General features: G+C 45.2%; 1 protein-coding gene across 3 annotated transcripts in view; it reads right to left on the bottom strand.

Annotated features, from left to right (window-relative positions):
- The window catches only part of Utrn (utrophin), a 514,855-nt gene extending 504,016 nt beyond the window's left edge, over positions 1-10,839 (bottom strand). Inside the window, exons 1-2 of one of the 3 annotated variants that reach the window (XM_028861232.2) lie at positions 10,742-10,839; positions 3,624-3,794 (exon numbers count right to left, since the gene is read on the bottom strand). In XM_028861232.2, coding sequence (XP_028717065.1) covers positions 3,624-3,702 — 79 coding nt within the window. In that variant the 5' untranslated portion in view covers positions 3,703-3,794; positions 10,742-10,839. Of the gene's footprint in view, positions 1-3,623; positions 3,795-10,080; positions 10,228-10,542; positions 10,629-10,741 lie in introns of those variants that run through there. The other 2 variants (XM_028861242.2, XM_028861237.2) reach the window with 2 other exon arrangements.
- Positions 10,840-19,769: the final 8,930 nt, after the last annotated feature.

Genomic DNA, 19,769 nt, shown 5'->3' on the forward strand with positions numbered 1-19,769 from the left:
ATTCTTCAATAGGAAAATATTCTTTTGTAGGAGGCATGGATGTTTCCTTGACCTAGGATTTCACTAAACTGCCCAGGCTGGCTCTCAAATAGTGTGATTTTCTTTTTTATGTACCTAAGGCTGGACTTGAACTCCTGATCCTCCTGTCTCCACCTCCCAAATGCTGGGGTTGCAGTCAAGCAACAGGTGCCCAGCAAATACATATTCCTTCTTAAAAACTGAAAAAAAAAGGAAGGAGGGAGGGAGGGAAGGAAGGACGGAAGGAAGGAATCCAATGGGAGTCATTAAATGTATTTACTGCATAGTTCATTCCTACTATTTAATCTAGACTTCTAAAAGTCTCTTGATAATTTGTAAACTTCAGGGTACCCTGAGATAATGCCACTGTACACTAAGCATTTGCCCTAAACAAAAATTGAGAACGTGCCTTCCAGAAAGCAAGATGACTCACAGGCTCATTCAAATCCAAATTTATCTGCCAGCTTTTGCAACATAATCCAGCCAAAGGAATGTGATTCATATCTCAGCTATGCAGCAGCTAAATTTTCATCATTTTTTGAAGTAGGTGCCACTAAAGGGGGGAGGGGAACATCATCATAACACTGGCATTAAAACACTACAAGCAATTTGAGTTTTTAAAAATACTAAGAACTAAATAATACAGGTTCATTAAGCAGCTTTGGAAAACACATGTGGACAGTAAGAAAAGGAATTATTGCAAATAGCAAGAAGATTTGGGTGTGTATTTCACATCTTTTTTATTCTCTCTCTGTGTCTCTCTCTCTCTCTCTCTTTCTCTCTCTCTCTCTCTCTCTCTCTCTCTCTCTCTCTCTCTCTCTCTCTCTCTCTCTCTCTCTTTCAGCAGAATCTCATAATGTAGCCCAGGCTGACTCAAACTAAAAATCCTCCTGTCCCAGCCTCCCAAGTGATAAGACAACAGGTGTGCCACCATGGCCAGCAAATTATTTTAGATTTATTTATTTTGTTATTTTATGTGTATGAGTGTTTTGCCTGCACGTATGTATGTGTACTATGTGTGTGCCTGGTGTCCTCAGGGGTCATAAGAGAGCATCGCCTACCCTGGGATTGAGTTGTGAGCCATCACATGGGTCCTGGGAATGAAAAGCCACCATATGGGTGCTGGGAATGAATGAGGGTCCCCTGCAACAGCAACAAGTGCTCCTAACCACTGAGCCATAGGCCAGCTCCCACCAGCCATCTTTCAAAAGATACTTTTCACATCAATAGCTTCCTGTATCACAACCATTTAATAATATATCAATGGCATCTTCCATGTTGATAATATTTATATGCACTCACATACACACACACACATCAATATCACTTTTTAGGAACATGTATCTAATTTATGATGTACTCTAACTTAATTATCTCCTCAGTGATTCTGTGTAATCTATACAGCTGTGCGTTCCCAGGAAAGAAACAGTAAGTTCACTGCTATTTCTAGAGTCCCTTGACTGAGAACATGGGTTTTAAATAAAATAGCAACAACCTTAGAACTGGTGTTCACTTCTAAACACTCTAGGCAACAACAACCTCACTCACACCCAAGCTGGATTTTTATGGTATTTCCCATTTTTTCCCATTACAAACAGTACTGCAGTCAACTGAAATGGACATGTATATCTACTGCCTAGAAAGAAACTCTACAAACAGAATTACTCAACCAGTTGATATGTCTTTCTTAAAAAAGCAGTACATTGGGTCAGCATCATGGATCAACAAGCTATGCAACCTGACTTCGATCCCCTGAATGAGCAGGGTGGACACCCAAAAGTTGTCCTCTGACCTCTACAGGCCTGCCGTGGCATGGACACCCCATCTCCCATGCACACACAAATGAATGATGTTTTTTAAAGTATATACCAAAAAGTATATACTGTAACAAATTATACCCCAGAAGTGTTTATTAGCCTTTATAAATAATCATTTTACATTTAAGGAATGGTTTGGAAGTGTGAATACTCAGCATATACTGTAGAAGTTAAAATTTTCCATAATAACTGTTCTTTAGTGGACAAAGCCAGAGAACCAGTGATCAATGTCTAAGGTCTTTATTTTTTAATCTATTTTATTATTATTGTGTATGTGTGGGCACATACATGCCACTGTGCACGTATGGAAGTAAGTAAGTCTGTGGAGTGAGTTCTCTCCTTCTACCTTTCTTTACCGGGGTTCTGAGGATTGAACTCAGATCACCAGGCTTCTGCGGCAATCACTTTATCCACGGAGCTACCTCCCTAGCCCCAAATCCGAGGTCTTCATGTAATAGAGGTCAAGTCAGAATGGAACTAAGTAAGGATCACTCATCGTCACAATCCATAGACTATGAGACATACGGAGATACCCAACGGTCTCTCTTCCCCTCTCCTATCACTTTACACGTTTCTAAATACGAATTCTGTACCCTTGAAGTGAAATGTAGAAGAACACAACCTCCTCAGAGTACACTTTGCAGTCCACACATCACAGGATGTGCCGATGGCACCTTCCAAAGAGTCCTCAAGCTACTACAGTCACTGCACAGTCTCCGCCAAATCTCTAGCAGCCAGACACTTTACCAACCCAGCACCACCGGCATCATGAAGGGAAATGCATCTCCTACTGAGATCACATTTCCTGCACATACTTTGGCAGTTTCAAATAAGAAATGTGCCCTTCCATAACGCAAGGACATTTCCCACAGCAAAAAAAAAAAAAATCACCTTTGAGTTCCAGCTGTTGTTGTTTTTAAGAGTGATGCTAGATATAATGTTCATAATGCTGAAGTTACTAAAGGACAATGTTCACAGCCAAGACAGAGCTCGACATAATTTGAAGAGCTCAGAAGGCCCTACTTGCTCAAAAATATCTCCCCTTTGAGCCTGTCTCGAAATCATATTTGAAGCTTTTTAAAAATTCAGAAATTTTCATGCAGTACATTTGGAATGGAGCCAACACATCTGCATTTGTGGGGGAAAAAAAAAACAACTCCCCAGTTGATTCATGTGAGGAACCAGAATTGAAAAGCAGCAGTTATATAATAGTAAGATGGGGGGGGGGGTGGCGTCCAAAGTCCTCCAATCCAAATGTTCACATGAAAATCATTCCTCTGTCTTAGTCTGGCTGATCTGATCAGATCGGGGGAAACTGTGCCTTGAGAAGTTGACATTTCAAAAAGGAGCGAGGTCACATTCCAGCAGTGGCCTCCAAGAGCAACGTGGTTAGGTGGGCACATGGGAATGGACTCCCACCACAAGACCTTTCTTCCAGACACTATGGTATTCACTTCTCTTGTCATGTGATTCTCTTCCATTTTCGGGAAGTAAGGGACCATGTCCGCCTGTGTTTGTACATCTTACTGACATCATGACCGAGCAACACTAGGCTGCAGGCGGCACCTTCTCCAGGAGATGCTGCTCTACACACAAGGCAACAAAAGGAGACTGAGGAAGCAAGACAGGCCACGCAGAGACGGCAGGTCGCCTTTGCAACGGTCACTGGGCAGATCTGAGTTTCTCGGGAGAAGTCTGCCTCGCAAGAACAATGCCACACAAGCCAAGAAATCTGTCTTCCACACAGTCTAGGCAGAAAGAGCCGCCCCAGGAGCTTCCATTACTCACCAGATCTGGACTTAATGATATCACTGAATTCATTCTGCCCATCATCGGGCCTGGCTTCCAGGTCCCCATACTTGGCCATCTTGGCTGAGGTTCAGTGTAATCCAAAGGCTTTCCCAAATCTTCTTCTGCACACTGTCAGCTCTGAAGAGTGGTCCAGCTTGGCATGAATACCTAAGAGGAAAAGAGAAAGGATTGACTAGACATGCATAAACATATTCCTTATTTTTTCCTTCTGGCCCATGTCTGGCCGTTCATACGTGAAAGGATAGGCATGCATGTATGTGTGTGGTGTGGAGGCCAACTGCTGCTCTCTACCCTTGGCATTAAGGCAGGGCCTTTTGGTGAACACCAGGGATCTCCTGAAGCCACATTCCACATGCCAGCGATACAGAAGGATTACTGCATCTGGCAGGCATTTGCATGGGTGCTGGGATTGGGAGACAAGCGCCTTAACCACTGAGCTATCTCCCAGCACCATGTATTCTAATACAGGTCATGTACAGTAACCAGTAAAAATTTACTGAACATCTACCATGTAGGGCACTGAACCCCAGCAATGGGATCTGACACAGCCTCATCCACTAGGAGCCTCACATACGCTAAACCTAACAGATACTAAGCGAGCGATTCATTATATAATGAATTACTTTGTTACAACCCTGAGAGTTAACAACCTTACCAAAAAGAAACATAAAGTGGTAAAGGTATAAAGTGAACAAATCTGCCCTGCCCAGGGCCACTGAGAAGTCTTTCCTAAAGAAATGACATTTAAGCCCAGCCTTCAAGGAGAAGAAGTTAATTAGTCAAAACAGGAAGCAGAGAAAAAAAGAAGAGCTTGGTATGTGGCGTAGAAGCGACACTGAGGATTGGGAGGGCTGCCATCGGTCTCTTTGGGACAGCAGACAGACGAGAGGAAGGATCTCTGTGGGAACAGGGGAGGAAGGAAGGTGCGGATGCAGGAAGATTCCGAGAGAGGCTTGGATACCTGACTGGGGACAATGACATCATCAGAGCGGTGACATAAGCCTGTGGACACTGGTGACTTGTCAGGAGGCCAGAGTGACAGACGGACGTGTGGGAACCAGTCAGGACTACAGGTCAGAGCAGCGCGCTCATTAGAGAACTTAGGTCATGAGTAAGGAGAAGCTGAATGGAAAGTTTTCAGCTCTTTCGCTGTGTTTGAAATTTTTGCACACTACTATGTGAGGGGAAAATAATCCCAACCTTGACCGGTGAACAAACATGGCAAAGAATCAACGGGGCATCATGTGAGACAGCGGAAAACACGGCACACCATCTAGAGAGTTTCTCTGCCAGAATATCAGACGTGAGCCTTATCATGGGCAGACAAACTGGGTGTCAAAACAAAGGGACTAGGGAACAGAACATGGTTCCCTGGGTAACTAGCCTGATGCGAAAGTTTGAGAACCTGACTTCAATCCCCCATGCCAATATTAAAAGACAAAAAAAAAAAAAAAAAAAAAAAGCAGGTATGTGGTGGCATGTGCCTGTAATACCATCACTAAGAGTTAGAAACAGGAAGATCACAGCCAATCAGTGAACCCCAGGTTCGGGGTGAGATCCTGTCTCAAAAAGTAGGGTGGAAACTTTGGAAGGAGACTCACTATGCCAATCTCTGGCCTCCAAACTAACACACACACACACACACACACACACACACACACACACACACACACACGCACACGCACACGCACGCGGGCTGGGGGCGTGCTCAATGTCACTCAAATCAAAACTACCTACAGAAAAGGGAACTCCATGGATTAAACAAGACTAAGAAGACCTAACCACCAAATACAATCTTGGTTTGGATTCAGAATATTCAAAGAAAACGTTACAGAGTTTACTTTAGGCATTCTTAATATACCAATGTTAAACTCCAGGAATAATTAATAGTGTTGTTAAGGAGGAGATTATCTTCCATTGTAGGAGATACATGATGAAATATTTAACAATGAAGTGTGACAATATCTTCAATATCTGTGCATTTATATGTGCACATTGAAATGCATGTGCGTGTATACAAAGATACACACAGGCAGAGGAAGCAAATATTATAAAGCAAGAGCAGCTGGGTATCTATTATGCTAATCTTTCCATTATAACATTACTAATATGACAGGCAGTATGTGATTGTGGCCTCAACAGATTAGATGGTGGGCGGGAAATGATATTAGATATTAGATAAAGAGGTCACTAAGACTTGGGAACAGCCTGGGCATTAGAAATACAGAACCCTGGGGTGCTGAGTGGCTCAGTTGGCACTGGGCAATCCAGAAGTAGATGGACTATCCACTGGGCTGAGGAAAACTTTGGCATTGGACAAAGAGGAAGAAATAATGAATGTGATTTGGATTTGCTGAGTGCAAGCTGTTTCTGATACATATAACGGGAAAGGACCAAAAGCATTTGGAAATATGGATCAAGTCAAGGGTGGTATGTATTGTAGGTATATAGAAATATAGATAGCCGTATATTGCCCATTGATACAGACTTCATTCTGAAAGGTTCGTCACACCAACTCTGCTGCATATAGGTACCACTCAGCTAAAACAATCCAATCTTCAGTAACTGTGAGAAACATCTTTAGGTTCTAAAGAACTGAAGATCTGCCGTGTAGTAGCCCCCATTCATCAAGAATGCCAGCGAGTACTGTTCCATACTGCTCCGACTCCCAGAAAGGAGCAGTGTTCGGTTTGAAGTTCAGCATCCGTCTCTTTCCTGGCCCTTTCATGAGTGCCCCAATGCCAATTAAATTAGTCATTAGTTAGGAATATCGTACTCAAGACACCCACACAGTAATCTGCAGAAAAAGGATACAAATCCACACATTAAAATGAGTGTCAGAGTCAGACAAAGAGGCTCATGTCTGCAAGCCCTGAGGTAAGATGATCGCTGTGAGTTCCAGGTCTGTCTGAGCTGCCGTGGGAGACCCGAAACACAGATGAAGAAATGAAAAACCAATGTCAGAACTAGGGTTTATTTCTAGGTAGAAATGGACCACTAGGTTCTTCGGTGGTTCTGTTTTAAAAGTATTTTTGTGTGTGTGTGTGCAAATGTGAGTGCCTACATGTATGTCTGTGCACCTGGAAGTGCCCGATGCCCATGGAAGACAGAGAGAATGTTCCATTCCCTAGAAATGGAATTACATGTAGTTGTGAGCCACCCAATGTGGGTGCTCAAAACTGAACCCGACGCCTCTGCAAGAGTAAGAAGTGCTCTGAACCGATGAGCCATGTCCCCAGCCTCAATTCTTTCAACTAATATTGAATCATGACTATAATGTTATTTTAAATTTCGTATTTGTATAACAGTATTGTGTTCTATTATTTAACATTCAAACACTGTAGCATACAGCATTACTTTATTTTATAAATATAAACATAATAATGCAGCATAATAACTTCTCTTTCTGCAAGTCAGGAAGCGAGTAGAGTCCATTAATGATAGCAGAAAGCGAGTTAAGGCAGTTGAAGCAAAGGAACACTGGCAAATTGTTAAAGCTTTAAGAACCATTTCCTCTCAATATATAGATTGGTTCATCAGTCTCCCGGACTTTATGGGACAATAAAAAAACTTTTTAAATGTTTATATGATTTTACGATTATTAAGAATTTACAGACCCGGGTGGTGGTGGCACATGCCTTTAATCTCAGCACTCAGGAGGCAAAGGCAGGTGGATCCCTGAGTTCGAGGCCAGCCTTGTCTACAAAGCGAGTTCCAAGACAGCCAGGGCTACAACAGAGAAACCCTGTCTCAAAAAACCAAACCAATAAAAAAGAAGAATTTACAGACCTGAATGTAATGACTCACAGCTATAATCCTAGCACTAGAGAGGTGGGGGAAAGGGTCCCTAAAATCCCAGGCTAGCCTGAGCTACATAGAAAATCCCAGGCTAGCCTAGTGATTCAGTGATAGAGTGCTTACCCAGCATGCACATGGTTCTGGGTTTGATCCCAGAACTACAAAAACAAACAAAATTAAAGTCAAAAGTGACCAGAGAAAAAGGCTGGCAGTCTGGCCATTTGCCAACCAGTTTTTACCAGAAGTGGACTAGTAACCCCGGCAGGAGAATCGAGAGTTCAAAACCACCCCCTGCTGTACAGAAAGTTTGAGGCCAGCCTGGGCTACATGAGACTGAAGAAAACAAAACATAAACAAAAACAAACTTCTCCCAAAGAATATAATCATAGATTTTTATATCCCTACCTTGAAGTACAAAACTGTGAAAGACTTACTAAACTCCTACGTGTATCTTGATATTTTAGAGACCCAAAATCTTGCTCAGAGAACATATGGACATTTTGTTATGGAAAATCCCAGTTGCCTAAGGAAAATTCTCTTTCCTGGAATCAAGTTCCTTTGAGAGACAAGTCCAGGGCTCTCTTTTACAACTAGTTTTAGCCAGGGACCTCCACATGAAAGCTTCTCAAAGACTTCTCCACTCTATTAAAAAGGCACCTGCTGCTAAGCCTGGTGACCTCTGCCTGAGTGCAATGAGACTTGCTCCCTCTCACACACACGATAAATATTTAAAATGGTTTTTTTTTTTAAATTTATGTGTGAATGTGTGCCTTATACGTGTACCTTGTGCCCAAGGAGGCCAGAAAAGGGCATAAGAAGGTGAGCCTGGACTGTCTCTTAACCACTGAGCCATCTTTAAAAAACAATGCCCCCCCCAATTTCTTTTCAAGAATAAAGTTAACTTGTACAACAGGCCTTCTTTTCACTTGTATATGACCAATAATGCTTCTTCATTATGTTTGATTCTACCATTTCCCTTGGGATAATTTTCCCAACTTTCTCTTGTTGATAATACAAATCCCTACTACACTGCAAAAATGTAACAGAAAAAAATGATCAAGGAACTAGGAAAGATTGGGCAGGGAAGACACTAACAGAAGACGGACATTTAAACATGTCACAGCCACTAACTCTTGTTGCCACTAATGTCCCAGGAGCTCCAGGTTGAGTAAGAAAGCTTGAGGAGACTTTCTTCCAAACGGCCAGGTGCAAGCCAGGTGTGCTGGAACACACCTATAGCCCAAGCCACTTCGGAGGATGAAGCAAGAAATTCAAGGCCAGCCTGGGCCACATAATGAGACGTGTCTCAAAATACATAAATAAAAATACTACAATAACTAGCTGTGGGAACAGAATCAAAGCTTCCTTAGTAACGGTGTGTCCCAAAGACACCTATGGAATGGGAGAAACCACACTCCACGCAGATAATGACGAAACAAGGGGTGAATGACCGCGAGGTTGTGCTAGGAGCCCCACACAATTGCTGTCCAGTCACTTCCCTCTAAATGACAGTCGGTGAAGTTTAGCGAAGGGTTCCCCTACTGACACCTACCCATCCACCTGCCCGCACCAGTTCCTCCTTCAAGGTTGATGCTTCTCTGTTACACAGAACGCCAGGAGTGGCGCCTTTACCGGCAAGAGTTCGAGAAAATACAACATTCAAAAAGTGTCATCGTGAAGGCACATACAACCATGTGCAGCCGTGGCGGAAAGCTGTTAAACCTTGCAAAAACTATTCGCTCGCTAGTAACCAAAAGCTAGGAATGCTGGAGATAGTGGAGAGGGAAGCGGAGGAACAAGTTTGCTGTTCCACTTGTAAAGGAAACCGCTGAGTGCCAAGAACTGCCAATCACACTAGGAAGCGCTCCAGGGAAGGTTAATACCACTGTGATTAATGCTGTTTACAGGCACAATAAATTTTGGATAAACACCCAAAGGAGAGCTAAAGAACTATCTCAAAGGTCTCATAAATGCTGGTGAAGGGGGCGGGGGATGGCCTCAGCGCGAATGGCCCTCGCCCCTCACAGCCTTGTCCTCCGGCTGAACGACCCACGAGCTTCGAATTCCTCCAGCTCTGGCAGGCCCCAATGCTACCCGCAAGCTGAGTCCCCCGCGCCCACCAACAGCCAGACCCCGAGGGTCCAGCCTGACTTCAGAGGCCCAGGGCAAGTTCCAAGGGAATGGATGAGGCTGGTGCCTGGTCATCCAAGCGATCCCGTCTCGTCTGGAATTCGTGCGCTCTGGCCAAGGCGCACCCTCTCAAACAACACTTGGAGAGCCCACCTCTCTAGATAGTGGTGCCCCAAGTGATCTGAAGACTAGGAGGATGAAGGATGCTCCCTCGGGGACACCCCAGAGAGTGCAGCCCGGAATTACAGCCAGGAGCTTTAATTTGAGGGTTCCAAAAAGGCGAGTCCCTGGCTCTTAGGGGTCACACATATTTTCTCCTCCCCCTTGAAAGCAACCCTGGAACGCCACACCGTCGGAATCTAGGGACTTGAAAAGTCTCTTTGAACAATGTGCCTTCTAAAAGTTGCACAGCCTACAATTAGTTCTTTGTTGGTTTTGTGAGTGGCCTTGGGCAAGCAGAGAGAGAGAGAGTCTCAGACCCAGGCCAAAGAGGGGCATGAATTACCTTGTCAGTTGCAGTAAGGGATGCCAAGAGTCCGGAAAAGCAGGCGACCGGGACTGCGCACCAATGAAGTAACCCCCTACCCCTTCAGCCTCTCCAGAGCTGCTGGCTGGCAGAGAGCTGGCGATCTCGCCACACTGGGGCCCCACCCTCGGGAGCAGCAACCACACAGAGGTCGAGCACGCCCCCAGCCAGCAGGGAAGCGCTCCCCAACCCTCCGACCGCACAACCGCCCTCCCCACCCTCTCCTCCGGGACACCGCCCGGGCCCCGCCTTCCTGGGACCGGAGGTGTGTGACAGGCTCTCCAAAGAGGCCACGTCCCCTCTTGGAGATCGCTAGCCCTGCTAGCCCGCTCGGGGCGATGAACGGACAGGCGACACCCTCTCCCTTCAGGAAGGGACCAGACGACAGCACTGAACCAGCCCGAGAAATTTGAGACCTTGGCGACAAGTACAGATTCCCACCTTCTCATCCCAGCTCTCTCCCGCCCGGGAGGGGGGCGCTGAGCTCCCAGGGAAAGTGCAGAAGTTGGCTACGGCTTCTATTTCTGGACCGGGCGGAGGAACCGCAGAAAGGTCCCACCTCCTCTCAGCCCCCGCCCCGTTCCCTCGGGGACTGCGGTCACATTACACAGCCCGGAGCCTCAATAATGCATGGGCTTACCTGCTCGCCAAGTCCCAGAGGCCCAAGGGCTCCTCTGGGCGTGTTCGGGTCGCAGGAAGCCGGGTGTGCGGGAGCCTACGTTGGGCGATGCGAGGATTTTGGTTTTTTCTTTTCCTTTTTTTTTTTTTTTTTTTTTAAATGAAACGTGGAAAGTCAGACAAGATCCAAAAGAGGGGGGGCGGAAAAAACTTGACACTCGATTGGAAACGCCCCCTGACTTGTGCAATCTTCCTGCCCGGTAGTTCCGCCAAAACCAAAACAGTCCAAACGCTAACCAGGGGAAGGCGCGCGCTGGAGTTTTCCGTCTGCAGGAATGACCCGAAAGAAATGGAGCACCACTCGCCGAGGTCGCCCGATCGGCTCGGGGAGCCTGCGGCTCCTCCTCGGCCCTGGGCGGGAGAAATCCCGCGCCCGGCGCTGCCCGCTCCCCTCCTCCGGGGAAGGGCGACTCCACAACTTTGTGCGCGAGAGCTGCTCGCGGCTCCGGCTCCTCCTCCTGGTCCTCCCCCGCGGCCGCCGCCGGCCCCTTTGTTGGAGAGCGAGGGTGGGGCGCTGCTCGGTCAGCCCGCCACCCCGGGAACCAAGCTCGGGTCTCCGGCAGGGAGAGCCCAGCCCAGTAGCTGTGGATCCCGCAGGTCGGAGCCGCCCCCTGCTCCCGCCGCCTCGTCGCTCGCGCGCCCTCGGCCCCCAGGCCCTGCAACTTTGTTCCGGGAGAGATCAGTCCCTCTCGGCTCCCGGGTCGGCCCTGCCCCTGCCTCGGAAGCCACCGCGGGCCGGGTTCCCAGAACGTGGCGCCTCGGGTCACCTGACCGCGCGCCCGGTCAATCAGCGCTAGCCCTAAGCGCCGTCCCAGCCCGCAGCCGCTGGCCCGGTGCGGTGCGCGGTGCGGGAATCCGGAACCAGTCGTGCGTGCTAAGAGCCAGAAGCGGGAATAGGCATGGCGCGCACGCACCGAGCCCCTTATTCAAATTGTCCAAAAATGTGTGTCACGCCCCCCTAGGCATACAGGGTCTCTGTTAGGTGCTTTTTTGTTTTGTTTTGTTTTTTTCCAAGACAAATGTGGATCTGCTTGCCAACTCATCCCATCTCAGTTTACCGACGTTGTTTGAGTTCGGGGTTCTAAATCCAAGGGTATATTTATTGTATGCAATTTTCTTAGCATCGTTTTAAATGCTGATGCCCTTATATTTTCATTCATAGACACGGTGTTGGTTCTGACCTTTAAATTTTTACTCTCTCTCTCTCTCTCTCTCTCTCTCTCTCTCTCTCTCTCTCTCTCTCTCTCTCTCTCTCTCTCTCTCTGTGTGTGTGTGTGTGTTCGTGTACATGCTGTGGGGCCCCAGTGACACAGCACTTACGTTGAAGTCAGAGGACAACTTTGTACAGACAGTTCTCTCATTACACCTTCATATGGGATCCAGGGATCCAACTCTTGTCTTCAGGCTTTAGTACTAGACAGGGGCTTTACCCGCAGCGCCATCTGCCAAACTTTTTTTTTTTTTCTATTTTTCCAAGCAAACATACATTGTTTGCAGAACTTGTTGCAAGTTTACCTGATTAGTCAAAACCTATCTTGGAATACATAACCTTGTGTTATGTGTGCATTTTTTCTTTTTACACATTTCATTCTGATGAGTTCCTGTTACTGTTTCCCTGATCATGCTTGGAGGGGAAAGAAAAAAATAGCAGCCAAAGTCCTCAGCTTGTATAAACAAAAAGGAAAGCATGGCTGATGACGGAGTGCTGGCTTATTGCTTCCTTAATACTTAAGGGTTAATTTATGAGCCAGTAAAAATAATTCACTAGCCTTGTGTTAATTACCAGTTGAAAACCTGGGGGGTCTGGAAGTAGTGTGGGATCAGACAGGAGAAGTCTTGGAAGAGCCTTCCTTATGAAGTCGGATTCAATAGCTTCTCTTTTGAGGATTCACTTCATATAAGCCAAATAGAATCCAAACACCAACTGGAAATTAATATGACTTGCTCATTCACCATCATTCCTTTCTTTATCGAATATCAGTACGGGGTCTGCCACGGTGGTTGGTACATAGAAATCCAACACAGATCTTGCCCTTTAGCTGTCGTGGTAGAACTCTCTGATGGAAGTGGATGCAGAGATCCACGGCCAGGCCCCAGGTGGAGCTCCAGGAGTCCAATCGTGAGAAAGAGGAGGGTTTATATGAGCGAGAATTGTTGAGACCAAGATTGGAGAAAGCACAGGGACAAATAGCCAAACTAGTGGAAACACATGAACTATGAACCAATAGCTGAGGAGCCCTCAGCTGGATCAGGCCCTCTGGATAAGTGAGACAGTTGATTAACTTGAACTGTTTGGGAGGCCCCCAGGCAGTGGGACTGGGACCTGTCCTTAGTGCATGAGCTGGCTGTTTGAACCTAGGGCCTATGCTGAGACACTTGGCTCAGCCTGGGAGGAGGGGACTGGACCTGCCTGGACTGAATCTACCAGGCTGAGCTGAATCCCCAGGCGAGTCCTTGCCCTGGAGGAGATGGGAATAAGGGGTAGGTTGGGGGAAGGCGAGGGGAGTGGAGCAGGAGGAGGGAGGACAGGGGAATCCATGGCTGACATGTAAAATTAAATTATAAAATTTTAAAAAATAATAATAATAAAAGAATGTAGAATTCAGTAAGTAAGCTAAGGTATGCAAGGTTCATGACATCAGATTAAGTATGCTGTATAGACTGCCATCACTGTGACAAAATAATCAGTGTAAACAGCCTAAACGGGAAAGATTTATGTTAGCTCTCAGCTTCAGGGGATTCAGGCTGAGATCGGCTGGATCCATTGCTTTGGGTCTGAGGCAAGGCAGAACATCGTGGTGGTGGTGGAGAATGTGGCAGAGTCTGCACACTTTGTGTCTGTCAGGAAGCAGAAAGCCAGAGAGAGAGGCCCAGAACAAGATCTAGCCCCTGAAGACTTGACTCCAGGTAAGACCCACCTCCACTGAATTATGCATCTACCAAGTGACTTAATCCATTTACCAGGTCAAAGACCTCATAATGCAATTGTCCCTCGGTAATGGACTTGATCTGTCAGTTAAGGACTTGGCCTCCAACACAAGGACCCTTCACACAAACATTTCATATACAAACTGTAACAGTGGTAGAGTTGGTAGAAATTTAGAGTGTTCCTTCTTTTAAAATGATAAGGGGTAGGGGTCTAGAAAGATGACTCAGTGGTTAGAATTGCTTGCTGCTCTTGCAGAGGACCTGAGTTTGGTTCCCAGAATGCCTATCAAGTGGCTCACAACCTCTAGATCTAGGGGATACAACCTCTCTTCTGTCCTTCACAGGCACCCTCACACAAATGCGTATACACACATTAATAAAATGAAATAAATCTGTTTTTTGCAAAAAAAAAGATAATGAGGGGATTGGGAATGTAGCTCAGTTTATAGAGTGGTTGCCAGGTACGCATGAAGCCCAAGGTTCAATTTCTAGCACCACACAGAACTGACCATTGCCTACACTCACAATTCCACCACCTGGGAGACAGAAGCAGGAAGATCAGAAGTTCAAGACCTGCTTCAACTATATAGCAAATTTGAGGCATCAGCTTCAGTGATAACAGAAGGTACTTGGCAACCTGAGCAAACCTATGTCATGGGTTCAGAAAAAAGGCTTAACACGGTGACCAAGAGTTCCCCAAGTTGGTCCTGTCCTTTAGTAGATGAGGACACCACATCTGGCAGCAGAATATGACTACAAATGGCTATGGTGCCCTAAAGGCAGTCATTGCGAACCCTTTACAGTACCAGCTTCATCTTGAGGGATTGTGGACGCTGATCTCCAGGAGGTATGGGTAACCATTAATGCACCTGCATCCAGCAGGCCACCTGTAATGCATGCTGGCTAGGCAGTGACCTGTGACAAGAGTACCTTCTGACCACAGTGGCTGCTGGAAAGGTCACTATGGGGCATGCAGAGATAGTGATAGGTGTAGCATGAATCTTAGAGAGTCTTATTAATAAAATCAAACCTGAGGCCAGTTATTGGGGTGAATACTGGAAGATCAGAGAGACAGAACAAGCCACAGCTAACCTCACCTGGCCAACTTCTCAGCTGATCTTGTTTCCTCAGACTGGAAGCCTCTCATATCCAAATGGCTCTCAGCTGAAAACCGAAAAGTTTAACCAGCCAAATGCTTCTAGTTTCTGGTCTTCAGGCCTTATATATCTTTCTGTTTTCTGCCATCACTCCCTGGGATTAAAGGCGTGAGTCACCATGCTTGGCTGTATCCTAGAACAGATGGATTTCTGCCTCTGGAATGCTAGGATTAAAGGCGTGTGCTACCACCGCCTAACCTCTATGTTTAATATTGTGGCTGTTGTGTCTCTGACCCCAGATAAGTTTATTAGGGTGCACAATATTTTGGGGAACACAATACCACCACAGATAGGAACATGGCCCTGGGCCTACCATTAACCCAAAGTCACCACTGAACAATAAGAAGGGAAGACACTTATACTGGTGTTACTATAGTAAGAAAAGTCTTTTACTGAAGACAGAAAGTATGATATGTACAAGTTAACATAAACAAATATATGCACATGCATATACCATATATTTACTATATGGGCATGATTCGCATAAATACAGGGGACTGTGTATTAATATTAGAGCCCAGAAGAAAATGTTCTTTACTAAACCTATGCAATAACATATAAATACAATCGGACAAGGTAAAATATGCCTGTAATTAAAACTATTTGGAAAATGAGGCATGAGGATTACAACTTTGAGGTCAGCCTGAACAGCGTAGTGAGAGACTCTGTATAAATAAATGGATTAGGGGTGTTACTTGGTGATAAAACATCTGCCTAACATGTACAAGGCTCTAGGTTGAATCCTCAGTATCAATAAAAGAGAAAGAGAGAGAGAGATTAAGTACAGATGCAGGGTTTTTTAGAATAATAGAAGCAAGAGAAAATATGTGATGTATTTTTGTATATGTATTTATGTTTATGTTCATATGTGTGGGCATGGAGGGCAGAGACAACCTTGAGTATTAGTTTCCAGGCACATTTTATTTATTTATCTATTTATTTATTTATTTATTTATTTATTTATTTATTTAGTCAGGGTCTCTCTCCAGCCTAGGACTCATCGAGCAGATTAGGTAGCTGACCAGTAAGCCTTAGGGATCTAATATTCCCCCAGCACTGGGCTTAAGTGCTAGCTCTCTCCCCTGGATTTACAAAGAAAGAAAAAGAAAAGAAAACAAAAAAACAAACAACAACAACAAAAACCAGGTCTAGGGATAAAGCTTAAATCTTTGTAAGGCAAGTGTTTTATCAATCGAGCTACCTCCCTAGCCCTACACATACACACACACACACACACACACACACACACACACACACACACACAGAGGTGTTTTGAGGGAGATTGTATTTGGTTGTTGTTGTTACTGTTTAGCAGGGTCTCACAATGTAGAACAGGCTGGTCTTGAACACACAGAGATCCACATGCTTCAACCTCCCAAGCGCTGGGATTAGAGGCCTGCACCACCATGCCTGGCTAGAGTGGATTTCTTAAAAATCAAGTTATTACCTCATCTATTCTCTTAGTGTTGAGTATGCATAAACCACACAGAAAAGAAAGGAAAGGCTTGGGGGATTTACCTTTCCTTATGTTTTTCAGATTAAAATATGTAATAAAAACTGTATATTGTAACATAGGTATATGCTGAAATATTCACTAAATATGTAAGAAGTTCCTTAGTCAAACATCTAATGTTTGTGCAAGCTGAAATTTGAGGTTGAAGATTGCTACAAATAAAACTCTTTGTAATAAAGTTAAGGAAATAAAATAATAACACACAAAACTCTTTGAGAATAAATAACATACATTCTTTCACAATACAAAGAGTCGAAGCATCATGCCCAAAGGAGATTATTCTGAATTCAGACCATTCTCTGTCCCTCAGAAGCTCAGAGTAGGTCTACTAAGCTACAGCTACAAACTGCAAACAGCTGCCCCGGAAGTTTAGCTCAGAACTATTCGAGAAACCACACAGGACCCCTGTACTCTAAGGAGCTATCCTCAAATAGATTACTTGGGGCCTAGGAAATGCTCTTCAAGAAAAAAATAGAAATCTCAGGTGGCTCAAACCTTGAGTACCAGCACTTGGAAGGCAGAGGCAGGCAGATCTCTGACTTATGAGTTCAAGGCCAGACTGGTCTACAGATTGCGTTCCAGAACAGCCATGGCTACACAGAGAAACCCTGTCTTGAACACATACACACACACCCCAAAAAAAGAAGAGAAAAGAAAAGGAAAGAAAGAAAGGAGGGAAGGAAGGAAGGAAGGAAGAAACGAAGAAACGAAGAAACAAAGAAAGAAAATCCATACTCAATTGATCATCATTTGCAAAAGTTAGTTTTGCATTCAGATGCTCTGTCTTGGGGCTAGAGATACAGTCCAATGAGCACACACAAGGCCCCAGCATCACATAACACAGGCACGTGTCTACAATCCCAGCACTTGAGAGGTAAAGGCTAAAGGATCAGAAGTTCAAAGCCATCCTTGCCCATGGAGCAAGTTTGAGGTTAGCCTGGGCTACATAAAAAAGAAAATGAGTAAATGGCAGGGATCATCTAGGGAACACAATTGTATAAGTTAATAATATCATTATTAATAACAACAATTAGGTCTCCAAATGACTGCCGAGTGAAAAGCCCTGACCCCTCTGCTGTGACAGCTCATTGTTGACAAGGACTGGGAGGAGGGAGGAAGAGAAGGAACAGGGACAGTTAGTGTAGCTGCCAGAGGACTAGGCTAGATATGAGTCATTTCAATACTAACTATAACTGTCAGGCATTAGTTACATGAGCATTTAAAACTCATTTCAGAAGGGACCTCCCTGAGTGCTGACCAGAGAGTTCTTTCTCTTTCTTTCTCTGATCTGGCTGGTCTCTTTTTATAATTTATTATTTGCTTTGTTTTTGTTTTGTTTTGTTTGGAGCTGAGGATCGAACCCAGGGCCTTGTGCTTGCTAGGCAAGCACTCTACGACTGAGCTAAATCCCCAACCCTAATTTATTATTTTTTTTATTTTATGTTCATTGGTGTTTTACCTGCATGTGTATCTGTGTGAAGGTGTCAGAAGCCCTGGAACTGGAGTTACAGACAGTTGTGAGCTGACATACGGGTGCTGAGAATTGAACCTGGGTCCTCTGGGAAAGCAGACAATGCTCTTAACCACTGAGCCATCTTTCCAGCCCCTCTTTTTCTTTCTTTGTTTCTTTGTTTCTTTTTTCTTTTCTTTCTTTTCTTTTCTTTTGTTTTTTGAGACAGGGTTTTTCTGTGGAGCTTTTTGCCTTTCCTGGAACTCACTCTGTAGATCAGGCTGGCCTTGAACTCACAGAGATCTGCCTGCCTCTGCCTCCCAAGTGCTGGGATTAAAGGTGTCCGCCGCCGCCGCGCCGCCGCCGCCGCCGCCGCCGCCGCCGCCACCCGGCGCTTTTTCTTTTTCAATAACAAGATCTGCCAAGTCTTCCAGATCATCTTTTCCTCACTGCAGACATTTCTGGACCTCATATGATCTGCTGAAGGCCTGGGTATGCAAATAAGAATTAAGCCATGACACCTTCATCAAAGAAGTCACACACAATAGACAGTTATAGATTAACATGGTGCACCAGTCCAGACAAAATGTAACATGAGCCAGGAGAAAGACACCTAACCCAATAAGGAGATGGGACTGGGATAGGTACTGAGAGGGTCACTGAGCTGAGCCTTAACAGATGCATTGCAAAGGACATCTGCTGTGGTTGCCTGTCCTTAAGGGTCACTGAGCTGAGCTTTAACAGATGTGTTGCAAAGGACATCTGCTGTGGTTGCCTGTCCTTGCCTCTACCTCACATACACACCTTCTTTCTTCTTTTGTGGTAATGGGGATTGAACCCAGGCAAGCATTCCACCACTAAGACATATCCCTAGCTCTCCACTCTCTGAAGAAGACTTACACCTTCCTATAGGGCAGTGGTTTTTCAATCTTCCTAATGCTGTGACTCTTTAATACAGTTCCTCACCTTGTGGTGACTCCTGACCATAAAATTATTCCATTGCTACTTCATAACTGTGATTTTGTTAGTTATGAATCATACTGTAAATATCTGATATCTAGGATATCTGATATGCATATGTGACCCTGTGGGAGTTGAGACACACAGGCTGAGGACCACTGCTAGAGGGAATGACTCGCCTCTTCTGTTCCAATCAGATTTTCTGAAGCTGTCAATCACTTCTCTCCCTAGCCTTGGAGGGGACTCATAGGCCAGGAATAGGCTATCTAGGGCTCTCTCCTCAGCCCTCATAACTAAGCTAAAATGGGACTAGCAATCCAGTGAGGCCCATTAGAGCCCTTCTGAAGGAGTTCTCATTGCTAACACCGGAAGGGAAATCCTTTTTTCCCTTTTTAGAATTAATTAGGCCGGGCGTTGGTGACGCACGCCTTTAATCCCAGCACTCGGGAGGCAGAGCCAGGCGGATCTCTGTGAGTTCGAGGCCAGCCTGGGCTACCAAGTGAGCTCCAGGAAAGGTGCAAAGCTACACAGAGAAACCCTGTCTGGAAAAACCAAAAAAAAAAAAAAAAAAAGAATTAATTAGCTGGAGTGATATAAGATAGATTGTAACCAGCATCCCTCCATTCTCCTGATTCAATTTGCTACCATGTTCTAGATTCGTTTCTGTTGCTGGGATAAGACACCCTGACCAAAAGTACCTAAGGCAGGAAAGGAAGCATTTATTTGGCTTCCATGTCCAGTGACAGTCCATCCCAGCAGAAAAGTCACCAAGGCAGGAGCTAGGGCCAGCTGGCCACCTAACACCCACAGTTAAGAGTAGAGAGAAATTAATACATTTATGCTTAGTACTCAGTCAGCCAGCTTTCTCTATAGTCAGCAAACAGGGTGGAAAACCAAGGATTCATGGAACCCGCCTTTGGGCTGGGTCTTCCCACATAACTATTGAAACTGATACAATCCACTGAAAACATGACCAGAGGCC

Source organism: Peromyscus leucopus, chromosome 8a (genome assembly GCF_004664715.2).
Source record: "Peromyscus leucopus breed LL Stock chromosome 8a, UCI_PerLeu_2.1, whole genome shotgun sequence".
Classification (NCBI taxonomy): Eukaryota; Metazoa; Chordata; class Mammalia; order Rodentia; family Cricetidae; genus Peromyscus; species Peromyscus leucopus.